At 40.5% G+C, this 24458-nt stretch overlaps 2 protein-coding genes across 11 annotated transcripts in view; one reads left to right on the forward strand and one right to left on the reverse strand.

Annotated features, from left to right (window-relative positions):
* The window catches only part of IQCF6 (IQ motif containing F6), a 126067-nt gene that overhangs the window by 56371 nt on the left and 45238 nt on the right, over positions 1-24458 (forward strand). The gene's annotated exons all lie outside the window — the stretch shown is intronic.
* Positions 17115-18569, reverse strand: IQCF3 (IQ motif containing F3). Its single transcript, XM_032159115.2, has 3 exons — positions 18494-18569; positions 18274-18321; positions 17115-17568 (listed from the first exon to the last, which is right to left on the reverse strand). Exons 1-3 carry the CDS (start codon positions 18509-18511, stop codon positions 17170-17172), a joined length of 465 nt encoding a protein of 154 aa, XP_032015006.1. The 5' UTR covers positions 18512-18569; the 3' UTR covers positions 17115-17169.

Below are 24458 nucleotides of genomic sequence, written 5' to 3' on the forward strand. Positions count from 1 at the left end.
TTATCAGATAACATATCTTATATTATTTCAATTTTTAAAGAATGTATTGAGATTTGTTCTAACGTATGTTCTATCCTGGGGAATGTCCCATGTGCAGTTGAGAAGAAAACATATTCTGATCTTATTGGATGGAGTATTCTATAGAGGTCTGTTAGGTGTAGTCGGTTTTTATTGAGTTTTTCAAGTCTTCTATTTCCTTGCTGATCTTCTGTCTAGTTGTTCTATCTTTTGCTAAAATGCAATATTAAAGTCTCCAACTATGACTATTGAATTCTTTCTTTCTCTTTTTAATTCTGTCAGTTTTTGCTTCATGTATTTTGGTGCTCCACTGTTAGATGCATATGTATTTATCTTCTTGATGAACTTACCCTTTTATCATTATATAATGTCCTTATTTGTCACTAGTAACAATTTTTGTCTCAAAATCTATTTTGTTTGATAGTAGTATAGTTACTTCATCTTTGTTTTGGTTGCTGTTTGCAAAGCATATCTTTTTCTATTCCTTTATTTTCAACCTATTTGTATCTTTGAATCTAAAACCAGTCTCTTATACTTAATTATAGTTGGATCATGTATTTTATCCATTTTGTCAATCTCTGCTTTTACTTTCAATTTAATTTAATTACCAACGTGAAAGAACTTCTTCCACTTTGCTGTCTGTTTCTATAGGTCATGTGTGTTTCCTGCCTTCCTTTGTGTTAAGTAGATATCTGTTAGTGTACCATTTTTATTGCCTTATTGTTTCTTTTACTCTGTGTTTAAAAATTATCTATTCGATGTGTTTAAAAATCTATCTATGTGTTTAAAAATTTCTATAGGTCATGTGTGTTTCACTGCCTTCCTTTGTGTTAAGTAGATATCTGTTAGTGTACCATTTTTATTGCCTTATTGTTTCTTTTACTATGTGTTTAAAAATTGTCTCCTTTAGGTTGCGCTATCTGGTATTATTCCAGAGATGTCTTAAATTTTAACATGGTCAAATACATCTATTTCCATTTACAATTCAGTTTTTGTAATTTTCTAAACAAGTGCTTTCCCATCTAGGATGATGTTTTTCTATTAGATTCTGCTCCCAGAAGGAACTACCAGTTAGCAAACTAAGATGGGCTTCACATGGACTAAACCCCACCTCTGTACCTTACTGCTTTCTGTAATTTTTCCTTTCTCTGACTCTACTGAGTCCCTGCTTAGCTCCCTCCCTCATTCTCCCTTTAAAATGCCCAGTTACCTGTTTACAAATAGAAGTTGAGTTCAATTCTTGTTGGAGTCTGTTGTTTTTTTGCAATAGTTATTACTGATTAAGATCTGTCCTTATCACTTTAACTAGTGTCCAGCTTAGTTTTTATTTGATAATATCACTGCCCAGATCCTAAACTGATCCAAGGGTGGCAAACATGCAGGATAGATTAGAAATGCATGTCAAAAGCTTTGAAAAAAAAATTAACATTGGAACTACAGCCAACAAAAAAAATGGGCTGTATCTCATTGGATTGACTGCTAAAACAAACAAACCAACAAGGAAAAAGGTTATAAGATGACCCAGAATCTTACAACATAGTATTCAAAATGTTCAAAATACAACACAAAATTACTCAACCTACTAAGTATAAGAAAAACATAAACAACTATCAATGGAGAGGGCAATCAAAAGATGTCAACCTCAAGATGACCCACATGTTAAAATTATCACACAGACTCAACAGCAGTTATTACAGATATATTTCAAGAAGAAAGACTGAATAATGTTGAAACAAATGGAAATATAGGGTTCTTGGCAAAGAAATAGAAGCATTTTTTAAAATAAAATTTTAGAACTGAAAAATTCAGTAATTAAATAAAAAAGTCACTAGAGTGGCTCAATAGCATAATGGAGATGACAAAGAAAAGAGTGAACTTGACAATAGAGCAAAAGAAATTCTTAAATCTGAATACAGAGGAAGACAATTAGAAGCAAAAGAAACATAGCCTTGGAGACTTATGGTACAATACACAAAAATGTAATATTTATGTCATTGGAGTACCATAAAACAGTGGAAAAACATTTTTAAAGTGCCAAGTAAAAACAACTATCAACCCAGAATTTTATGTCTATTGAAAATACTCATCAAGAAGGAAAAATAAAGACATTCTCAGTGAAGGAAAAATCACAAGAATTCATCTCCAGTAGGCCTTCTTTAAAAGAAATGCTAAAGTAAGTTACTCAGGCAGAAGGGAAATGATGACAAAGGGAAATCTGGAACGTTAAAATTAAGGAAGAGCATCCAAAATGGGAAATATCTTGGCAGATATAATAAACTATTTTCATCTTAAATTCTTTAAAATATGTATGACTGCTGAAATACAAAATTATAACATTATTAGATAGGGCTGAGACCGCCAGGTGGGAAGGGCTCCCTGGTAAAACCTCCAACCAACCTGCACACTGGGAGGAGTGTGCACTGAGGTGGAACCCACAGCAAGGAGGAGCCTAGGTCTTCGTCTTCCTGTGTGGAACCTGAGATTCAAACTGTGAGGTGGGAAGCGCACCAGCAGGGACTCTGGCTTTGTGGAGGGTCCCTGTTTCCCTTTTGTCTCTTTTCACCCAATAAAACCCTGCCTTACTCACCCTTCAAATCATCTGCAAGCCTAAATTTTTGTGGCTGTGTGACAAGGACCCCATTTTTAGCTGAACTAAGGAAAAGTCCTGCAACATTTTTAGCATGCAACATGGGGGCTGGAGAAGTGGTGAGTGAAATGGGGACTCAATCCTCTCGCTGTCATTTCTACGCCTCTTCATCCACAGACTTCTGAGCTTATGGGAAACCTTATGCCTCCACCCCTGTTGCTCCCGGGGGTTGGTAAGATCGGCCTTGGTCTCCATGACCTTCTCCTCTCTTTTTCAGGACAGACCGGCAAGCAGCGGCTCCCCTCCACCCTTCCCTCCCTGCCAGGGCTAGGACACATGGCCCAAGGTGCCCCAGGCAGCTGGCTGGCATATTCTGCCACTTGCTCATGGAGTCTGTCCATCCCTGGACCAGGGAGGCCAGCTCTGACCCGCAACAATTAAACTTGTCCCCCTGGTGGACTTGCATAAGAATAAGAGGTTCTTCTCCAGGCATTTTTAAACATTTTTTCTTTCCTTTTCTCCACCCCACCAGCAGTTAACTTTTAAGCAAGTTTTTCTTTTTTTTTTCCCCTTTTAGAATATGTTTTACTAGGCCAGCCCCTGAAACTATCACTGTTTATATTCTCTGTAAAGCTTTAATTGTGAAAAAGGATTTGCCAGGCTGGTCTTAAGCTGTAGCCGATCTGGTGTGCTTTGCATGTCTGTATGACTCATAGCAAACTTCCCTGCAAGCCTCCATCTTTTTTTACATCCTGAGGGCATGGCTTGTAACTCTGGGGGCAAGGCTTTGTTTAGCAATCTTGCCTTAAGGAATAAGTTCCTTTCCGGCCCAGTTTCTTAAAGGGCCCCACCCAGCGACTGGGTTTTCTCCTGCCTGTCGTTGTGTGTGTATGTGTGTGTGTTTGTGTGTGATGCCTGTAAAAAGAGCTCTAATTAATTTGGCCTAAAGAAAAACAAACGCTTGGATCCAATATTTTTTTAAAGAGAAGATAAAATATGTAGTACCTTTCAGTTCATGTGACTTTAATCTTTGAGAAATAAAAATAGCCTTAAAGATTATTGGTAAAATGCAGGTGTCATTAAAATGTAAATAGGTGAACTAGATTATGCAGATCAGATGCAAGGTTTACTAAATGTTTTAAGGTGATAAACTGCTTTTTGGGTTTTGAAAACTATTTGACTTGCTGGCTTGTTAAGGCCTGGGGATATATGGAACTAACCACACCCTTAATTAAGAAGGCAAACCTTGTCTGCACCTAGCACACAATTAAAACAACGTACCAGGTTTTACATTAAAGTTAAAAATTGCTAGGAGTTACCATTATAACATGTAATTGAGACTACTGGAAATAGATTTACATGCAAGGTGTATAAGAACAATAAAATGTATTTTTCAGCAAAAGGTTATAAGAAGGCATGGAAATGGAAATTTTTGCCTAGGGTTAAAGGCTTGTTTTAAATTAGTTAAGATAAAGCTGAAGGTTCAAAGAAGTGGTGGAAGGATTGTGGAAATTAATCTTGCAAAGGAGTTCTCTGTGTGAACATGTTGACTAAGTTCAAAAGGTACTATGTGGTTTTTCTGTAAGTGGAGCATTGAAATAAAAGCACAACAAGGTATTCTTAAGGCACTAATCTGCTCTTTGGCAAAATTTGTAAAGGGTTATAGAAGGTTTTTGCTTCTTTAAAATTTTGGAGTCATCATTTTGGCAAAATAAATAGTTTATGGTAATCTGGAATTCTATTTCACAATATCAAGTTTTTATTTATTTATTTTTTTGATGGTGTCTCGCTCTGTTGCCAGGCTGGAGTGCAGTGGCACAATCTTTGCTCACTGTAACCTCTGCCTCCTGGGTTCAAGTGATTCTCCTGCCTCAGCCTCCCAAATAGCTGGAACTACAGGCATGTGCAACCACGCCCAGCTAATTTGTGTATTTTTAGTAGAGACGGGGTTTCACCATGTTGGCCAGGATGGTTTTGATCTCTTGACCTTGTGATCCACCTGCCTCGGCCTCCCAAAGTGCTGAGATTACAGGTGTGAGCCACCAGGCCTGACCAATATCAAGTGTTTTAAACTTTGAACATATTTAACAGCCTTCCCAAAATCAAACTTCAGTTTCAAAATTGCCTTTCCTGATGCCTGGCTTTTTGGATGGTTCAGAGAGCCCCTGAAACATCCAGAAAAGAGGTAAACAGAATTATTTGACATGTTTAGGTACATGGGATTGCCAAAATGGTGTTCAGTCTTCTTTAGGTTGCATTTTGGTGAATGCTAATATATGTCCCAACATTATATGGGATTTCTAAAATTCTTGTGTCTGAGTATATGCTATCAATCATAATTAAGGTTGTTAAGTTATTGTAAACCACGGAGAAAACCAAACTTCTTTGTCAATTGTGTTTCTAACTGTAACTACCCAGGACACTTTGTTATTCACAGACAATTGTTGTCTTTTTTTAATCCTTTTCAAAAGATGGTTTATAATAAGCTATAGGACTCTGACAGGTGCTCTCAAATACAGATTTCTGATAACTTTGGAGACTGTGACATAGGGATAAAGAAAAAATACAGGACTTAGGAAGTGCTGAAATGTTCACAAATATTAAGCAAAACAAGAATTGACTAAATGGACTGAACTCAGAAAGCTGAAGCAATCTTTTTGACATTTGGTTGGAATATTGCTGATCCTTGTTTTGTTTCGCAGAGCCAAGGAAACATATTTTGAACTATTTACAGCCTTTAATAATTAAGCAAGGTATACTCCTGTAATCAAAATTTGGAGCATGTTTGTTTCGCTCTGCCTGGTTCCCCTAGAATTTGGAAAGTGTCTGTGAGTATTCTTAACTTATGGCAATATAGTTGTTTGCATCAGTGCAATAAGAATCCATTTTTCTTTTGCAATGGGACACAATTGGAAAAAATGGTTATTTTACCAAGGATTTGACTGGAAAGGTATGCTTCCCTTTAAGGAGTTAAGCTTGATTTGTAGAGCCAATAGAAGCCCATTGGGGAAACTGGCTTCATACCCTCATCTACACAGTCCCTGTACAGGGTTCCTGACCTGTGGTCAGTAAAGAATGTCACTTTCTGCCTGGGCACGGTTGCTCACACTTGTAATCCCAGCACTTTGGGAGGCTGAGGCGGTTGGATCACGAGGTCAAGAGATTGAGACCATCCTGGCCAACAGGGTGAAACCCCATCTCTACTAAAAACACAAAAATTAGCTAGGCATGGTGGCATGCACCTGTAATCCCAGCTACTCTGGAGGCTGAGGCAGGAAAATCGCTTGAACCCGGGAGGTGAATGTTGCAGTGAGGTGAGATCGCACCACTGCACTCCCAGCCTGGTGACAGAGCAAGACTCCATCTCAAAAAAAAAAAAAAAAAGAATGTCACTTTCTAACAGGCCCCAGAGCTCCAAGCTTATCTTGGACCTTAAGAGGAGAGGATCAGCCAACTTGCAGGTATTTGAGGATACAAACCCATGGCTGGGCTCAGCTTTAAAAGGTTTTATCTGAGATTCCTTGTGGAACAGACTTCTATCAAAGCCAATTCAAAAGGCCTATGTAGAAATAGTTATTCTTGCTGCACTTTATGCAAATAATCAGGCCACATATAAAACTAAAGTCTATTTTGCAAACCACTCAGTCCTATGATCATTTGTTTCTTAACAAAAATGAGGACTGGAGAAAGAGAAATTTTGTTCCAAAACTTATCATACATTTGTCATTAAATTCTAAAGTTACTAAATGTTTTTAAGTTTTCACCTACATTGTAGACTAATCCTGCCTGTTCCTGTGAACCAACCAGCAATCTCCGGCTGCAGTTCAGAAAGAAGAAGGGGATGGGTAATGTAAAAATCTGGATCAATATTCTAGTTTTGAGCAATTATCCTGCAAATCCTGCCAGGTGATGGGAATAAATAGGATGCCCATCACTCAGAGGTTTCCTTTTTGGGAAAGTAAGGCCAAGGGAGCTAGCCAAAGCCAAGCTCCATGCACCCAAATCCTAGAAAACATAACTATAGTCTCCCGTTATCTGGGCGTGTCACAGGACATCCTTTTCTCTCCCTTGTTGGAGGAGGACTCAGTTCCACCATTGCACCTTAGCATTTGGCTTATGATAAGGAGTCTATGCAACCCTGCTGAGACACATTTTTGTCCCAAACTCAATCCCAAGCTTCCATTCAAAGCCCTAGGAAAAAAAACTGGATCTGAGGAATCCAGAGGCAGATGATAATGGAAAACAAGTTAAAAGGCACAGCAGAGATGAGGATGGCTCATTCCTGCTGATTAAGCCAAGCTTTCAGTTTCGTGGATGGCCTGGTGCCTCTTCCATGATGGATACTCCCTGGCAGGTGTTAACATGTCTTATAAAGATCTTTACACTTTGTTCACATTCCCATAGGTTCATTCACAGGCCTCTACTACAGAGCTCATTGTCCTAATCTTCCAATCTTTTACCTTCTAGGTCCCTGACCAATGGACCAAACCATTTACCACTGTCTATGAATCTGAATCTGTTTTAACTTCAGTTCCCCACAAACTGATGATAAGTTCCACTGCCCTAAGCTCTCTTCTTTAGGAGGACTTCTCCTCACTCCCATCTTTTAAGACCAGGCTTGAGTGAGACCATACTACAGTGTCAGGCCAGTTTTGCCTTGTACCCACATATTGAGTCAACCTATCTAGGAACCAACATCAATATGTTCCTCTCCCAATATCTGATCATAAGAGAATCCCCATGCACACTCAGGTGTAAGCTAAGGGAGAGGTACTGATGGAATGGTGGTAGATGACATGGAGCTCTGGGCTACCTGCTAATGCAGCTTTCCTGTTTCCTCCATCTCTGTTCATGCTCAGTCAGGAACATTCCACTTCCATCTTATGATGGATTGATGCTGGGCTCACTCACCCTGTGGACATGACAAAAACTAAATTATGATGGGCATTTCCAGTTGATTGATCACTTGGCGTTCCATGGTTGGGCACATCATCTCTATCATAGCCCAGTGTCACACTGGGAGCTATTTGACAAAAGGTGTACAATTTATTGTAGATGGCATAGAATTGCTCCAGAATCCTAGGAACCTGTGCTGTGATTCAAGCAATAAAATTTGCTATAAACTTTGCATGGCATCTTTTTCCACCACCATTAGAAGTATATTCTAAGACCTACCAGATCATGTGGCCCAAGTGGCAGAGCTACTTATACCATGACCGAGACCTGCTGCAGAACATTTCCTGCTGAGTCTTATTCAAAACTGACAGCCATTTATGCCACCTGAAATATGGTCAGGTTAGAGCTGTATTCCCAGAAGTGAAACATACTGCTCCTAGAAGCCAGAGTCATACTAGATGTTCTGTTTCATTCTTCATGATGGGAGGTGTGAAATATAATAATCTGTCCTTTATTTTGGAAGGATGCCCCGGTATGTCTCCGACCACTTGCTTTTTTACTAACGTAGTGAAAGTCTCAATGCTCATAGAGTTTATCTGTCTTCTCTGGAGTTCACATGCCTTACCAAGTCCTGCAATGTAGTTGCCACTTCCTGCTCATCTAGTCTGCTTAGCACAATGTCAACAATATAGTAGACCAGTGTGATGTTCTGTGGAATATTATATTACAATATATTATAATAGTGAGCAGAAGAATTAACATTGCTCTAGAGCAAGATAGTAAAAGGTATACGGTTGGCTGCTACAAATAAAATTGAACTTTCTGATAGGGCTGGGAAAGAATGCACTTGCCAGATCAATGGCTGAATAACGTATGTACTGAGGCAAAGTTAAACTGCTCTAGACAATATACATCATCTGGTACAGTAGGAATAATTGGGGCTACTAGTTTATTGAATCTGGTCCACTGTCATCCTACAGGATCTACCCACTTTTGGCTGGGGCCAGTTTGGTGAAATAAAATTTAACGGGGACCACCAATTCATCGCAGTAATCTCAATCGTTCCTTCTGGAATGTAATTTTAGTTTTGCTTTACTTTCTTAGCCAGGAAAGCAGATAGTTTCAGAGGCTTCCACTTGGCCTTTCTCACTAGGATACCTCTTACCTCATATGCCATGGAACTAAAGCGGGTATTGTGTCTACTAGCAAGTATGTTCATCCCAAATGTACATTGGGATCTTGGGAACTAGCCACTGGGTGGGTTCATGGACCCAGTGGTTTCTCATGAGCTCTCCATTTATTACCTGGTTTCCATATGATCCTCCTCTAACATGGGAGCCATTGATGATGCCTTGGATCCCCAGGTATCAATGTCAACTCAGACTCAGTGCCCTTTTTCCTTTCCCTAGTATATGGTCACGTAGTATATACAGAAAAACGGGGTCAATTATTACCATGCACACTTGTTACTGTGTTGCAGAGTCCTTCCTTCTGAGGTCCCAGGCTCTCTTTTGATCAATCAGCATAATGTTTAAACTGGTTCAGATACAGAAACCAGACAAATGCTTGTGACTCTTTGTTGGGACGGTGAACTTCAGCCTCCTGACAATCTATCTTTGATTTCTTCTGGTTGTATGTATTGAGCATACTCTTGTTGGCTGCCTATCTGCTTTGCACCTAGATTTACCACATCCGTCTCCAGATCTCTCTGTGGGTCAAGACCTGTGACTGCTACCCCACCTTTGTCATTCTTCGCAGTAATTGTACCCATCTGGTTTATGATAGATGCATGCTCCTGCCTCTATCAATTTAGGATCCTATTATCTGCATTGCTTTCACTGACCCCAGTTGTATAGGAGCATCTCTTACCAGCAGCCCTTGCCTACCAAGGAGATACCACATTGAGCTTTTCTCTCCTTTTTCTTTCTTCCAGAATTCCTGAGGATAAGGAAACAGATTGTTGTGGTTCTGCTTTGCTTTTTTTGTTTGTTTGTTTTTTTGTTTAGACGGAGTCTCTCTCTGTTGCCCAGGCTGGAGTGCAGTAGTATGATCTTGGCTCAGTGCAACCTCTGCCTCCCAAGTTCAATTGATTCTTGTGTCTCAGTGCCCTGAGTAGCTGAGATTACAGGTGAGTGCCACCATGCTTGGCTAATTTTTGTATTTTTATAGAGATGGAGTTTCACCATGTTAGCCAGGCTGGCCTCAAAATCCTGGCCTCAAATGATCCACCTGCCTCAGGCTCCTAAAGTGCTGGGATTGCAGGCGTGAGCCACCGTGCCTGGCCCACATTAAGCTTTTTAAAATTGATGCTGGTGCTTTTCTCACTAATAAATTTTTTATTGATTCAGAAAACAAAATGTCCTTTGGGTTTTCCACAGGATACAGTCAACTGGTGGGGTTTCTGGCTTTATGTATTTACTGTAGCATGCCCACTGCTTCTTTAAGCCTTTTGATATCTTCTTTCACTGTCTTTCATGGGAAGTTCTGAAATTTCTACTTCACTTACTGTGTGTCATAGCTTTGTCCAAGATTCTAAGGGTTCTATTGGTTGTGTTTCAGTGTTATCTCAGGGTTAATTACATGAGACCCTTCCCCCTGGAGGGGACAGCAATATGTTCTTTATTAGAATTTGCACATATTGCTGGAATGGGTTGGTCTTTGCTAACTTCAGTATCTTGGCCAGCACTACTACCCAAGAGCACAGAGGCTCTGATTTACTGATATAGGATACACATAACAACCTTGGATCAAGGGACCCACATTCCGGGAAAAGAAATGTGACAATGGGCACATGAGCACATTGGATCGAAGTGGTCCTACCACATAATTAAAATGTTTCTGACCTAACAGAATGTAGGAAAGCACAGCTAAGGCACTAGCTTGGGAATGACACTCTGGGAGTTGAGATATTGTACTTAATGATGAGGTATATACTTTGTTTCTTTGTTTTTGTTTTTGAGACAGGATCTTGCTCTGTTACCCAGTGACAGAGGCTGCAGTGGCATAATCACATCTCACTGCAGCCTCCACCTCCCAGCTCAGCAAGCCAAATAGCTGGGACCAGAGCCATGCACCACCATGTCTGGCTAATTTTTTTTTTTTTTGGAAATGGAGTTTCACTCTTGTTGCCCAGGCTGGAGTGCAATGGTGCGATCTTGGCTCACCACAACCTCCGCTTCCTGGGCTCAAGTGATTCTCCTGCCTCAGCCTCCCTAGTAGCTGGGATTACAGGCATGTGCTATCACGCCCAGCTAATTTTGTATTTTTAGTAGAGGTGAGGTTTCTCCATGTTGGTCAGGCTGGTCTTGAACTCCTGACCTCAGGTGATCCACCCGCCTCGGCCTCCCAAAGTGCTGGGATTACAGGCATGAGCCACTGCACCTGGCCTCCTGGCTAATTTTTTAATTTTTTTGCAGAGACAGGGTCTCCCTATGTTGCCCAGGCTGGTCTTGAACTCCTAAGCTCAAGTGATCCTCCAACCTTGGCCCCCTAAAGCACTGGGGGCCAAGGTTGTAAACCTTAAATGTAAGCCCCCTTGTCTGGCCTGAGGTATATGCTTTGAATTAATAAACTTTGTATGGTCTATGTATTTGTATTAAAGCTAGAATATAAGGATCTGGGAAATAAAGGGTAGAAGTAGAAGCAGCCTATCTTACCTTTATTCCCAGTGACCCACGTGGGAAGTTGTACTTTCCATTTCCAACTTTATGCTCTATGTTATTAAAGACCCTAATTCATGCATGGAGGATGCTTCTATCAAGGGATAGAACAAGGGTCCCACTAAATCTGAAGCTATGGCTACACAAATTCTCACTGTAATAGGAGTTTCTATATTGGCCAGGGTAATCGACTCTGAGTATCCCAAGATAGAAATGTTAGTAGTTAATGGAAGTAGGAAGGAATATATCTGGAATGCAGATTTGCTGAAAAGCTTCTTGATAGTTTATGCTCAGTGATGAGACAAGCGTCTACAGCATATATGGCCTGACATGATGAAGATAAAGGAAGGTTTGGATTACTCCACCAGGTAAGCAACCTAGACATGACAAACGGCTGGCTTAGAGTGAGAAGAATCTAGAAAGGAAGTTAGAGGAGGTTGATGATTAATATCAATTACAGCCTGTAGATTAAGAGAAGTGGGGATAATAGCTTGCTCTAGTAATTACCTTGTAGTAAACTTTTTATGTATTGTGACTGGCCACTACCTTGAGGATTCAGTGACAAAAGAGAGTGGACTTGCCATGGGGCAGGTATGGATCTGAGCGGTAGAAGCTGTTGGTATACTGCTCATGTCTACTCAACACTCGTCTCTAGACACAGAACTGCTTACTGAGGATGCCTGACACTTTCTGCCTGAGGGCCCTTTCCTGGTCATAAGAGAATAATGAATTCATTCATGGAGAAAAATGAAATTGCAGAGAAGTTCATGTCCCCTGAAGCAGCTCTCAAGCAATGATTGATGGAGAGTTGGTGGATAAATATTCTCATTTCCCCTTATGTGGAATAACTCACGTGTGGTGTACACTGTCCCAGAATTACCAGAAAGTTGAGCCCCATGTCTCACATAAGTAACATGCTATAGAAAGTACTTTTTGTAGGCTTCTTTCCCTTCTCTATTTTCTTCCTCACTGCCTCACTTTTCTGTTTCTTTCTCACTGCTACAACGTTTGCTGTGATCACCTCTCAACTAAACTACTCACACTTGAATCCTTATTTCAGAATCTGCTTCTAGTGCAACCCAAAGTACAAGTGTAAAGAAAATAATTAATTATGCTAATGGCATAGAAATGAAGATGTTTAAGCATTGCAGAAAGAGAAATATAAAATAACAAGTAAAAATCTGTAATCTTAAATTTGATTTGGAAATTTTAATATAGACTCATTTTTTTTTTCTTTTAAAAGGTATTTTCTAACTCTGTTTCCTGAAATGGCCAACTTAATAGCAACAAAAACTGACACTAGGCCGGGCATGGTGGCTCACCCCTGTAATCCCAGCACTTTAGGAGGCCAAGGCAGGCGGATCACAAGGTCAGGAGTTCGAGACCAGTCTGGCCAACATAGTGAAACCTCATCTCTACTAAAAATACAAAAAATTAGCTGGGCGTGGTGGCGGGCACCTGTAATCCCAGTTACTTGGGAGACTGAGGCAGGAGAATCGCTTGAACCTGGGAGGCAGAGGTTGCAGTGAGCCAAGATCACGCCATTGCATTCCAGCCTGGGTGACAGTGCAAGACTCTGTCAAAACAAAACAAAACAAAACAAAACAAAACAAAACAAACAAACAAAGAAAAACCCAAAAACTCCTGACACCCAAGTTGTGGTTTGTAAACACCATTTCCCACTAAAAGCAATCAGAGGTCTTTGGAGAAGTGGCTGATTTCAGGTCTAGTGAAGAAAATGTATGAAATGAACCTGAGTATCTTATACTAGAAAGAAAGAAAGAAAGAACGTTATCAAAGACTACTCTGACTACTTTAAAAGAATACAGAAGCCAACTTGGAGGGGCTGCCATGGGCCTAAAATGGGAGAGTTTAAGATTCAAAAGTATAATATCAGTGGAATAAAACAAATCAACTATGTTAAAATCTGTAATTTCGTAATAATATTAAAAAGCAAAAAAAAACCTCATTAGTCATTTTAAAATTTTTTATTAATTTTTTTTGTGAAGCACCTGTCTGCTATTTAATCATTAGTCACTTCTGAATGCCAGATAAACAGTGGAAAACAAAGAGAAAGAATCAAGGTTTTGATCTTGTCTTTTCTGCACAAACTATATATCAGGACAATAAAATTGTTGATGAAGAAAAGTTCCATTTAGAATAATACCAACTAACAAATGAAGAAAAAAGTGGAAGAAAAAAAACACCATTTGAATCTGGACAGGGCCAAATTTTATGTGGCATATTTTAAAGGTGATTGATTGGTGATGAGTTTACAATTGTTGAAGCTAGCTGATGGATACATGTGGGTTCATTATTCTTGTCAGGCCCCTGAGCCCAAGCCAAGCCATCACATCCCCTGTGACTTGCACGTATACGTCCAGATGGCCTGAAGTAACTGAAGATCCACAAAAGAAGTAAAAATAGCCTTAACTGATGACATTCCACCATTGTGATTTGTTCCTGCCCCACCCTAACTGATCAATGTACTTTGTAATCTCCCCCACCCTTAAGAAGGTTCTTAACTATAAAAAACAAATAATTGTAGAATTAAGAAGCACAATAACCAAAATAAAATAAAAATCTCACTGGATAGGTTTATCAACAGATGGAAGACAATAGAAAAATGAGTCCGTGAGCCTAAAGATAGATCAATACAAATTATCCAATTTGAATAACATGGAGAGAATTATCTAAAAAATTAGTGAACAAAGCCTTAGAGCTTTTTAGAACAATATTAAGTGATCTAACATATATGCAATCAAACTCCAAGAAGAAAGGTAGAGAAAAAGCAAAGTAGAAAAAAATTTTGAAGAAATAATGGCTAGAAATCCCTCAAATTTAGTAAAAAAACAAAAGAAAACAAACAAAAAAAAAACCAACAACAAAAAACTCCAGTTAGATTACAGTTGCAAGAAGTTCCATGAAATACAAATTTATCGGTCAATTAAAAAGAATGGGCCAGTTATGGTGGCTCATACCTGTAATCCTAACCCTTTGGGAGGCTGAGATAGGAGGATCACTTGAGCCCAGGAGTTTGAGACCAGCCTGGGTGAGACCTCATCTCTACAAAAAAATTTTAAAAATTAGCTGGGCATGATGGCAACCACCTGTGGTCCCAGTTACTTGGGAGGCTGAGGTGGGAGGATTGCTTGAGCCCAGGAGGTTGAGGATGCAGTGAGCTGTGATCATGCCATTGCTCTCTAGCCTGGGTGACAGAGCAAGGTCCTGTCTCAAAAAAAAAAAAAAAAAGAAAAAGAAAGAAAAGAAAAGAAAAAAGAGAAAGAATGTCCACAAACCCCAAATAAGAGAAATACAAAGAAATCTACATTCAGGCACATAATATTAAAACTGTCAAATATCAGAGAAAAAGAGAAAATCTTAAAAACAGCTAGAAAAAGAGCACATTTCATATAGGGACACCACAATACGAAGTTGGCTGACTTTTAATGAGAAACAATGGAACCAGAAGACAACTGAACAGCAACTCTAAAATGCTGGAGGCTGGGAGGAGCCCTTATGACCCAGAATTCCATATCCAGTTTAACTGTCTTTCGAAAATGAAAGCAAAATAAAGACATTTCCAGACAAAGACAGAGATAATTCATTGCTAGTTGATCTGTCTTACAAGAAATCTAAAGCAAGTCCTTCAGCCTGAAAGAAAATGACACCAGAAGATGATTCAAATCTGCAGAAAGAAATGAAGTACATCGTAAATAGTAAATATTTCAGTAACTCTAAAGTACTGATAAAATATGTATTTTTCTTTTCTCCTTTTCATTTCTTGAGATGACATAAGACTGTATAAAGCAATAATTAAAACACTGTATTTTGGGGTTTATAACATATATAAGGGTAATATATATGACAATAATAGCACAAAAATGGGGAGAGAAAATGAAACTATATTGGAGCAAATTCACTATATTTAACCAGGGTTAAATTAATGTGGACCTGAACTAACTAATTGGAATAAGTTAAAATGAACATTGCAACACTTTGAGCAATCACTAAGAAAACAATTTAAAAATAGTTTAAAAATTAACAGGAATTTAAATGGCATGCTAATATTATTTAACACAAAAAAGATGGTTAAAGAAGAAAGAAACAAAATGGGCATAAGACTTATATGAAACAACTAATAAAATGACAGGTGTAAATATAATCACATCAATAATTACATTTAATATTAATGGTCTAAAAAGATACTGTCAGACTAAATCAAAAGGTAAGATGCAACTATATTCTCTTTGCCTTTAAAAACCTGATTGAAACAAAGCCCAAATGGAGCTCATATCCAAGATTACCTGCATCTGAGTCTTCCAGGCAGCTGTCTTAACTTTCGCTCAAGTAAACTCTTTAAATTATATTTTGTGCCTCAGCCTCTTCCTCTTAGGTCAACACTTTTTATAGCTGAAGAGTAGTCTGTAATATGCATATACCACAGGTTGTCTAACCATTCACCCATTTGGGTTGGTCCCCTTTTTTGGCTATTCTAAAGATATAGAAAAAAAACTTAGTTTATCCTACATCCAACTAAACACAGTACTTCACCTCTAGTCACCAAGAAGTGTGTGTGGATTTCTCCCCACGAAGAAATTCTCTGGCAGATTCTTCAATGGACACCAGCTTGGTGTCCCCTACAATTCAGTTCTGATAATATCTATGTAGAGATAGCGTCAGATCCCATAGCTTGGGGGCTCAGTCCCACAAGACTGCCTCATGCATCAGATGCTAATCACAAGCACAAGTTGTTGCCCTAGAGGATAGAAGGCAACAACAACACAAAAAATCAGAGACCAGGGTGGTTGAAATGAATGTTGTTGCTGTAGTCACTGATGAATGATGACAAGGGCTAGGGCAATGCTACCCAGAGTGTGGTCTGTGGACCAGAACCAGCGTATGAGCTGTTTGTTACCAATGATATAAGTACAGAGATTGAGGATAAGCATGGAGAAACTATTATAACAAATAGAAATACCAATATTATGTGTTCTAATAAATAAAAATAAGGCTTTTGTTCTCTATGACTTTTCCATATATTTTTCTCATAATTCATTTTTAATGTTTTACATATGAACTGGTCTGTGATGAATTGGACATTTTTAAGAAGTGGTCCTTCCCCATGGACAGCTTGGGAGACAATGGTCTAAGGTGGGTGACTGAGATTGGAGGGAAGTAAAAATCACTGGAGGTGAAAAACAGGGGGTTTGGGAGCATCACAGTCCATGCCAAAGTCCCTGGTTATGGTGCCACACACAGGGAGGCGGTGAGGGCAGTAGGAGCCCTGTTTGTGTTCAGGGCCCTGGGGAAGCAGGTGCTGGGGAGGCAGGAGGGAGTCAGAGCTCAGGTGCCTTAAGATCGTGGTATCAGCTGCTTCCAAAAGGGGCATTCCTATCCATCAACCTCCAAGTTAGCATGAGGCTTACAAACCTTGCACCCAGTTGTCACTAAGGACAGCCTCCTGTGCTTTCCCTGGACAACACGGCTCCAAGGAGAGTGCTCCAAGGGCCTGACAGCCTGACTTCTGTCAGGGACTTGGCAAATAGAAACCCAACCTGTGCAAGCCCCAGTTGGCTCCTGATGGTTGAATGAAAGAGCATGGCCTCAGACACAACTGTCTTCCAGGAGAGTGCCCAGATTCTTCAGGAAGGTGAAGCCCATACCCTTCTGATTCCAAGCTCAGGAGACAAGAATGATGTCAGGGCTGTGGAGTAGGACGTCTGGCTGTGCATATGAGGACAGCCTTGGGCTGCAATTTCTAATTTGCATGTAAAGGCAGTAGCATGTGGCCACCATCAGTCCTCACAGGGGCCACAGGCCCTGGTGGGGCAGGGAGAGGGGAACGAGGAAGTACTTACACTGAAGTCTTTCCCCAAGTAGAGAAGCAGAGAAAGAGTGGAGCATGAATCCCAGGGGTTCCTGTGGTAAGGGGAATCACTGAGACTCACACAACCTGGTCAGACATTTATTAGGGCAGTGGAGGCTGTTCTCCATGCCCCAGGCCTTTCAGATTGATAGGATTTCAATGTGGAACTCTGGCTGCTTTGAAGGGATTGCATATTGGACCTGTAAAAAGCCATCAGTCTGGAAGGCAAGGTTGCTCTCTGGGACCTGGAACAAGCAGAGAGCATTGCACATTTGGCGGTAACATTGCCGGCACTGCCACATGCGGATGCAGGACTGGAGCTTGACCGTTGCCTGCTCCTGGATGACATAGACCCTCAACAGGGCCTGCCGCCGCTGACGGATCCGTCTCTGCACCAACGTCCTCCACCAGCACTGAATCATCCAGGCCCTGAGGGCAGCGACTAGCAGGGTCCTGCGCACCAGGACCCCACGCCACCAGGCCTGGATCTGCCCAGCCGCCTTCACCCTTTTTCTGTGATGCAGTTGTGCAAGAAGCAACTGGTCAAGCAAAGCAGAGGACACCCAGTGAATTTGCCACCATCAAGCACAGGTGGTTCTCTAAAGAATCAGCCCTCTCCCTGCTGGTTTTTAGGACCCAGGAGACCTGGGTGGGGTTTGTCCTCTACTTCTGTCCTGTCCATGGCTCTGGACACCCGCACAGTCCCAGTGCCCTCATCTATGAAATCGGGATATGTTTGATCTGTGGACTTCTTGGGTTCATGGGACTAGGGGAGACACTTTCTGGTCCAGAAGACCCAAATGGAAGACCAGGGTGTGAGGAACTGAAGGATTCTTATAAGAATCCACGAACCTCTGCATTTATGGCCTGTGTCTTGGTCCAAACTCCAGCCATGATGCTGCCTCCTAATGTCTTGCGTAGTGCTGCACCTCTTTGGGGTCTCCCCTCACCTCACTTTTGTGGACTTCCACTAACATGTCTCAGTCCCTCCTCATTCTCCTGGGCCTTTCCACTTCCTATGATGAGCCCCACCTATCAGGTGGCTGTGCACATGAAACTTCCTCCCCTTTTACCATCTATCTCCATACCTTACTCAGTTCACTGAGGAGTGGGAGGGCTTGAGGGGATAAGAGGGCAATGCTGAGTCAACCCCTGTGGGACCAGTGATGGAGCTCCATTCTAAGAACTCTGGGGTCAAAGAGTCAATGATCTGCAATTCTCTCACCCTTCTGGGCCCCACCTACCTTCCGCTGCCTCTGTCTTTCTACTGCATCTTCATCTGGACCACATTTCTGCAATCAGAATGTGGGTGTGGGGGAGCATGGGTGAGGACAGGCCTGATTGCAAAGTCCCCACAGGCCCAGTTCCCCATTCTTTGCCTGGGTCCTAATAAGGGGCCTGGTGCTTTCCTGGGCCATGGGACAACTCCCCACCCCTGGGGGAGTGTGTGTGCCTGAGTCTTACACAGCATTTACTGCCCATGGTTTGGAGTAGTGGTTCAGGTGATCATCTCCCTCTGGTTGCTGTTCCCTGACGTTGGCAGAGGCAGGAAAGATGGAGAAAGAGATGGCCATGATGTCACAAAGGCAACTATGACCAGGGGTCAGGGTGCCTTTTCCAGGGTCAAAGTTGATGGATAAAGAGCAAATACTTGGCTCTCCTGTTGACTTCCTTGGGCAACTCTCTGTTGAGGAAAAATTGTGCAAATATCATTTCTCAGATTGTCATCTGCCTGTTAACTTTTTTCATGGTTGCCTTTCCTTCCACAGTTATCTTTAATTTTTGATATGCTCGAATCCATTGCCCCTTTACAATTCTGCTTTTGTAGTTTTCTAATAAAGTGCTTTTCCATCCAGGATCATAGATTTTTCTATTAGATTCTGGTCTACCTTTTACATTAAGGTGTTTTAACATTTAATGTAGATGTTTTTATAAGACATTTACAATTAGAAATGACAAAGGGGATGTTACCATGTACCCCACAGAAATAAAAATAACCATCAGAGACTGTGCACACAAACTAGAAAACCTAGAAGAGATGGATAAATTCCTGGACACATACACCCTCCCAAGACTGAAGCAGGAAGAAATTGATTCCCTGAACAGACTAATAATGAGCTCTGAAATTGAACTAGTAGTAAATAGCTTACCAACCAAATAAAGCACAGGAGAAGAAGAATCCACAGCTGAATTCTATCAGATGAACAAAGAAGAGCTGGTGCCATTCCTACTGAAACTATTCCAAAAAATTGAGGAGGAAAGGCCCCTCCCCAGCTCATTCTATGAGGCCAGCATCATCCTGATACCAAAACCTGGCAACAACAAAACTTTAGGTCAATATTCTTGACAAACATTTATGCAAAAATCCTCAACAAAGTACTTGCAAACTGAATCCAGCAGTCCATCAAAAAGCTAATCCACCATGATCAAGTAGGCTTCATCCCTGGAATGCAAGGTTGGTTCAACATATGCAAATCAATAAAATGTGATTAATCACATAAACAGAATTACAGACGAAAACCACATGATTATCTTAATAGATTCAGGAAAAGCTTTTGATGAAATTCAACATCTCTTCATGCTAAAAACTCTCAATAAACTAGGTAATGAAGGGACATACCTCAAAATAATAAGAGCCATATATGACAAACCCACAGTCAATATCATACTGAACAGACAAAAGCTGAAAGCATTCCCCTTGAAAACTGGCACAAGACAAGGATGGCCTCTCTCACCACTCCTATTCAACATGGTATTGGAAGTCATCTTGTAGCTTCAGAATATCAGGGAAAAAGAAGATCCTAAAAGTTTCCAGAAAGAAAAAAAAAATAGGTCACATCCCACAAACAAAGGAATCAGAGTGATAAAAGACATTGTATTAGTCAGTTCTTGCACTGCTATAAAGGAATACCTTTAAAAAAAAAGAAAAAAATACCTGAGACTGGGTAATTTATAAAGAAAGAGGTTTAATTGTCTCACGGTTCTGCAGGCTGTCCGGGATGCATAGTGGCTTAGTAAACCAATGCAGGAACAGAAAACCAAGTACCACATATTCTCACTTAGAAGTGGGAGCTAGATAATGAGAATTATTATGGACACAAAGGGAAACAACAGACACCGGGGACCACTTGAGGGTGGAGGGTGGGAGGAGGGAGAGGAGCAGAAAAGTAACTATTGAGTACTAGGTTTAGTACCTGAGTGATGAAATAATCTGTACAACAAACCCGTGTGACACGAGTTTATCTATATAACAAACCTACACATATACCCCTGAACCTAAAATAAAAGTTAAGAACCAAAACCAAAACTAAAAACCAACAACAAAAAAGAACTTCATGTACATTGTTTAAAAAAACTTACAATTATAAATTAATTATAAAAATTACGAATAATTATAATCTAGCATTTATAAAAATTATAAACATAATTATAAATTATAAAAATTATAATAAAAAAGGACAGTATGCATTTCCTGCCTTATTCTCTCCCAAAAGAATCTCCCATCACTGAGACAACTATTTTTAACTCTTCTGTATATTTCTCCTATGATTTACCTCTATAACATGCTATACTGAAAATTATTTTCTCTTTTAGATATTACCTCTTGTCTTCTTTTCATGAAGTGAAGATTTACCTGTTCCCATCCTTCTGCTCTCCTCTCAATATGATTATAGCATCACAGTTTTTGGTTCAATAAGTATTCAGTGCTTCCATCATTGTGATTATATCCTGTCCATGGCTTAGCAACATGGCATATTGCTATGACATAGCCTTTCACGAATTTCCTGTCTGTTTTTCCTGGAGCTCTTGATTGCCATGGTTTGTACTAATTTATCCCAAACTTTCCACCAAAACTCGGATAATCCGTCAACTCTGCTTTTTTCATGGACCCCTGCACCACTGTGTAATCTGGGTAGCTGCTCTTCAAGCCTACTGCCTGATCATTCTTCTGGGGTACCCTCTCCCCAGCATCCTAGGAATTTCCTTTCCTTCTTCCCTGTGAGGACTCTCCTACTTACTGGATCCCACATGTTGCAGGCACAGTTTTACTGGGGATGCAGAACCACTCTGGATGCTATGGGATAAGGAATTCATAATAGGAATTAGCATATATGCGATTGTGCAAGCATCTGGGGAAAAGAGGGTATTACATTCTAGATAGAAAATTATTTTTTGTTCCTTTCCTTTTTTTCTTTTCTTTTCTTTTGCTTTTTTGAGAGAGGATCTCTCTCTGTCACCCAGGCTGGAGTGTAGGAGCACAATCACAGCTCACTGGAGCCTCAACCTCCCAGGCTCAGTGAACTCAACCAATTTTCCCACCTTGGCCTCTGGAGTAGCTGGGACTACAGGCACATGCCACTGTACCTGGCTAATTTTTTGGAGAGATGGAGTTTCGCCATGTTGCCCAGGCTTGAAAATTATTTTTCTCTCAGAATTTGTTCCACTTTCTGTTAGAGATTTGGATCTGTGTCCTTGCCCAAATCTCATGTTGAATTGTAATCCCCAGTGTTGGAGGTGGGGCCTGGTGGGAGGTGATTGGATCATGCGGGTGGTTTCTCAAGGTATAACACCATCCCCTTTGGTGTTGTCATGGCAGTAGCGAGTGAGTGAGTTATTGTGAGATCTGGTTGTTTAAGTGTGGCACCGCTCCCTCTCTCTTCCTGCTGCTCATGTGAGATGTGCCTGCTTCCCCTTCACCATCTGCAATGTTTGTAAGTTTCCCAATGCCTCTTCAGAAGCCACTATGCTTCCTGGACAGCCTGCAGAACTGTGAGACAATTAAAACTCTTTTCTTTATAAATTACCCAGCCTCAGTTATTTCTTTTTTTTTTTTAAAGGTACTTCTTTATAGCAGTGCAAGAACCGACTAATACAATGTCTTTTATCACTCTGGAATGTGACCTATTTTTTTTTCTTTCTGGAAGCTTTTAGGATCTCCTTTTTCCCTGATGTTCTGAAACTACAAGATGATATACCTAGAGATGTGTTTTGGTTTTTCTAACCATTCATTGTGTTGGGCACTGGTTTAGCCTTTTAATTTAAAAATTCATGTCATTTACTGGGAAACTTTGTTGTATTTGCTTTTTTTTTTTTTTTGGTAATTTCTACCCCTCAATTTTTTTAGTTTTCTATGTTTAGAAATCCTATTAATCAAATCATAGATTGATCCTTGAAGTTTCTAATATTTTCTACACTATATTCCATCTTTTTGTGTCAGTTTCTCCCTGTAAGGTGATGGAATATGTCTTCCTGGCCTTGAGTTTGACTATATGACCTGTTTTGGCCAATAGAATAGTTTAGAATGACAATATGCAAGTTCTGGGCTGGGCTTTAAGAGGCTTGTCCATTTATGTTTGCCATCTTAAACTTTTTGATCTACTTTCTGGTAGATTTTCTATATCTTTTAAAGAGTCATTCCCATCCTCTGAATATTCCATTTTTATAACACACTATGCTTGTTTTATTGATTTGTTATTATCTCTTATGGGTCCAAGAATACTAATGATAGCTGTTAGTGGCATGTGTGTGTGTGTGTGTGTGTGTGTGTGTTTGAGACGGAGTCTTGCTCTGTCACCCTGGCTGGAGTGCAGTGGTGTGATCTCAGCTGACTGCAACTTCTGCCTCCTGGGCTCGAGTGATCCTCCTGCCTCAGCCTCCCGAGTAGCTGGGATTACAGGCACCTGCCACCACACCCAGCTAATTTGTTGTATTTTTAGTTGAGATGGGTTTTTGCCATGTTGGCCAGGCTGGTCTTGAACTCCTGACCTCTAGTGATTTGCCTACCTCAGCCTCTCAAAGTGCTGGGATTATAGGCAAGAGCCACTGCGCCTGGCTTGTGTGCAGTTTTTAACCTTTTCTCTTGTCTCTAATATTTCTTTTAAGCCCTTCTCTTCTGTTTTTGTTTTTGTCTCAGTTTTCTCAGATAGAAGTCCCAGAACCTTGGGTAAGAGAGTAGGATAATGAAACCTGTCTGCAAGCCTTTGGGGAGCTGATTTGGCAGAGAGGGCTGGAGGCTTCTCTATTTAGCCTGTACGCTTTCACATACTCCCTTGGTTTTTGGTATGGTGCTTCACCACTGCCGCCAGCTATGCCTGCATTCCCTGCATTCAGATGCTCTCTGATTCAACTTACCTGGTAAATAAACCTGTCTTCTGCCAACGTGGGGAGAGAACTCTTGCCTGGCTATGTGCGTCAAGGGGGAGGATGCGGTGAACGCAACAATTTCGTAAATAAATGTTTATTTCCTACTTAGATTCTTAGTAGCCAGTACCTCAATTTCACACTAATCATTTTGTAACACATTTTAGTGTCTGTGAACAGTTTTCTATTCTGTCTTCAAAATTGATTTAATGAACTGTGGAAATTAATTCTGCAATATGATTTTTTTTGCATTAGTTTGTCAAGTTCCTGTAAGTCATGATGAGATTTTGGTTAGAATTGACCTTAATTTTATTTTATTGGAATGTGAATTTACTAGATTATGTTGGAGACAAGTGACAATTTTACAATGCTGAGAAGTTCTATCAATAAATATACTATATCTCTCCTTCGTTCAGGTCTTCTTTTATGTACTTCTGAGCTGTGGGCAAAGTGGCATGTGCAATGTCAGGGATAAGGAGTACGCGTTGCTTTTGCTCTTTCTTCCTTGTTCCTGGCTGGATTGTGAATGTAATTACTGAGTTTGAAGCAACCATTTTTGAATCAATAATGACCTTGGAAATGGAGGCAATACATAGCAGAGTAACACATTAGAGGGGCCAGGATTCTTCACCCTGTGGAGTGCCATATCAGGTCTGGATCACCTATACTGGAGTTACATGGAAAAGAGAAAAAATCTTCTCATTTATTGAAACCACTGTTTCTTTGGTTGTGCTGTCACTCACAGCCACCTTCATCCTGATATATCTAGGCTCCACCCCAGTGGTTCTTAGGGTGGGCGGCCCCAGAGCAGCAGCCACAGCATCACCTGGAATCTTGTTAGAAACACACATCCTGCGATCCTGACACACTGAATCAGAAGTGCTAGGTAAGGCCCAGTAATCTGGGCTTTGACCCATAGGTCAAAGCCGTGACCAATCCATGTTTGATTTACCCTGTTGGCCATTCTGATTCTAGGTGTGAGCTGATTTATCCACAGCAGATTCCCTTTCATTGTAGTTTTCTGCATTACAGGAATGTTCTGGTCTTCCGCGTGTATTAATTGAGAGACAATTCCGCGTTTACTGTCAAGAACTCCCTAGGCACACCTTCTGTCAAGTTTCTGATGCAAAAACCAGCGTTTGAAAAGCACTTCCTGAAACGCTGCTCACATAATATGAAACCCTCTTTGTTTATTAATCCAATGAAATGTCTCACTCTTTAGATACCTGACCTGGCAAACTGACTTGAGTGAAAATGGGGATGTCTTGACTCACAAAATTAAAATTTC

Source organism: Hylobates moloch, unplaced genomic scaffold (assembly GCF_009828535.3).
Source record: "Hylobates moloch isolate HMO894 unplaced genomic scaffold, HMol_V3 SCAFFOLD_8, whole genome shotgun sequence".
NCBI classification, from domain to species: Eukaryota; Metazoa; Chordata; class Mammalia; order Primates; family Hylobatidae; genus Hylobates; species Hylobates moloch.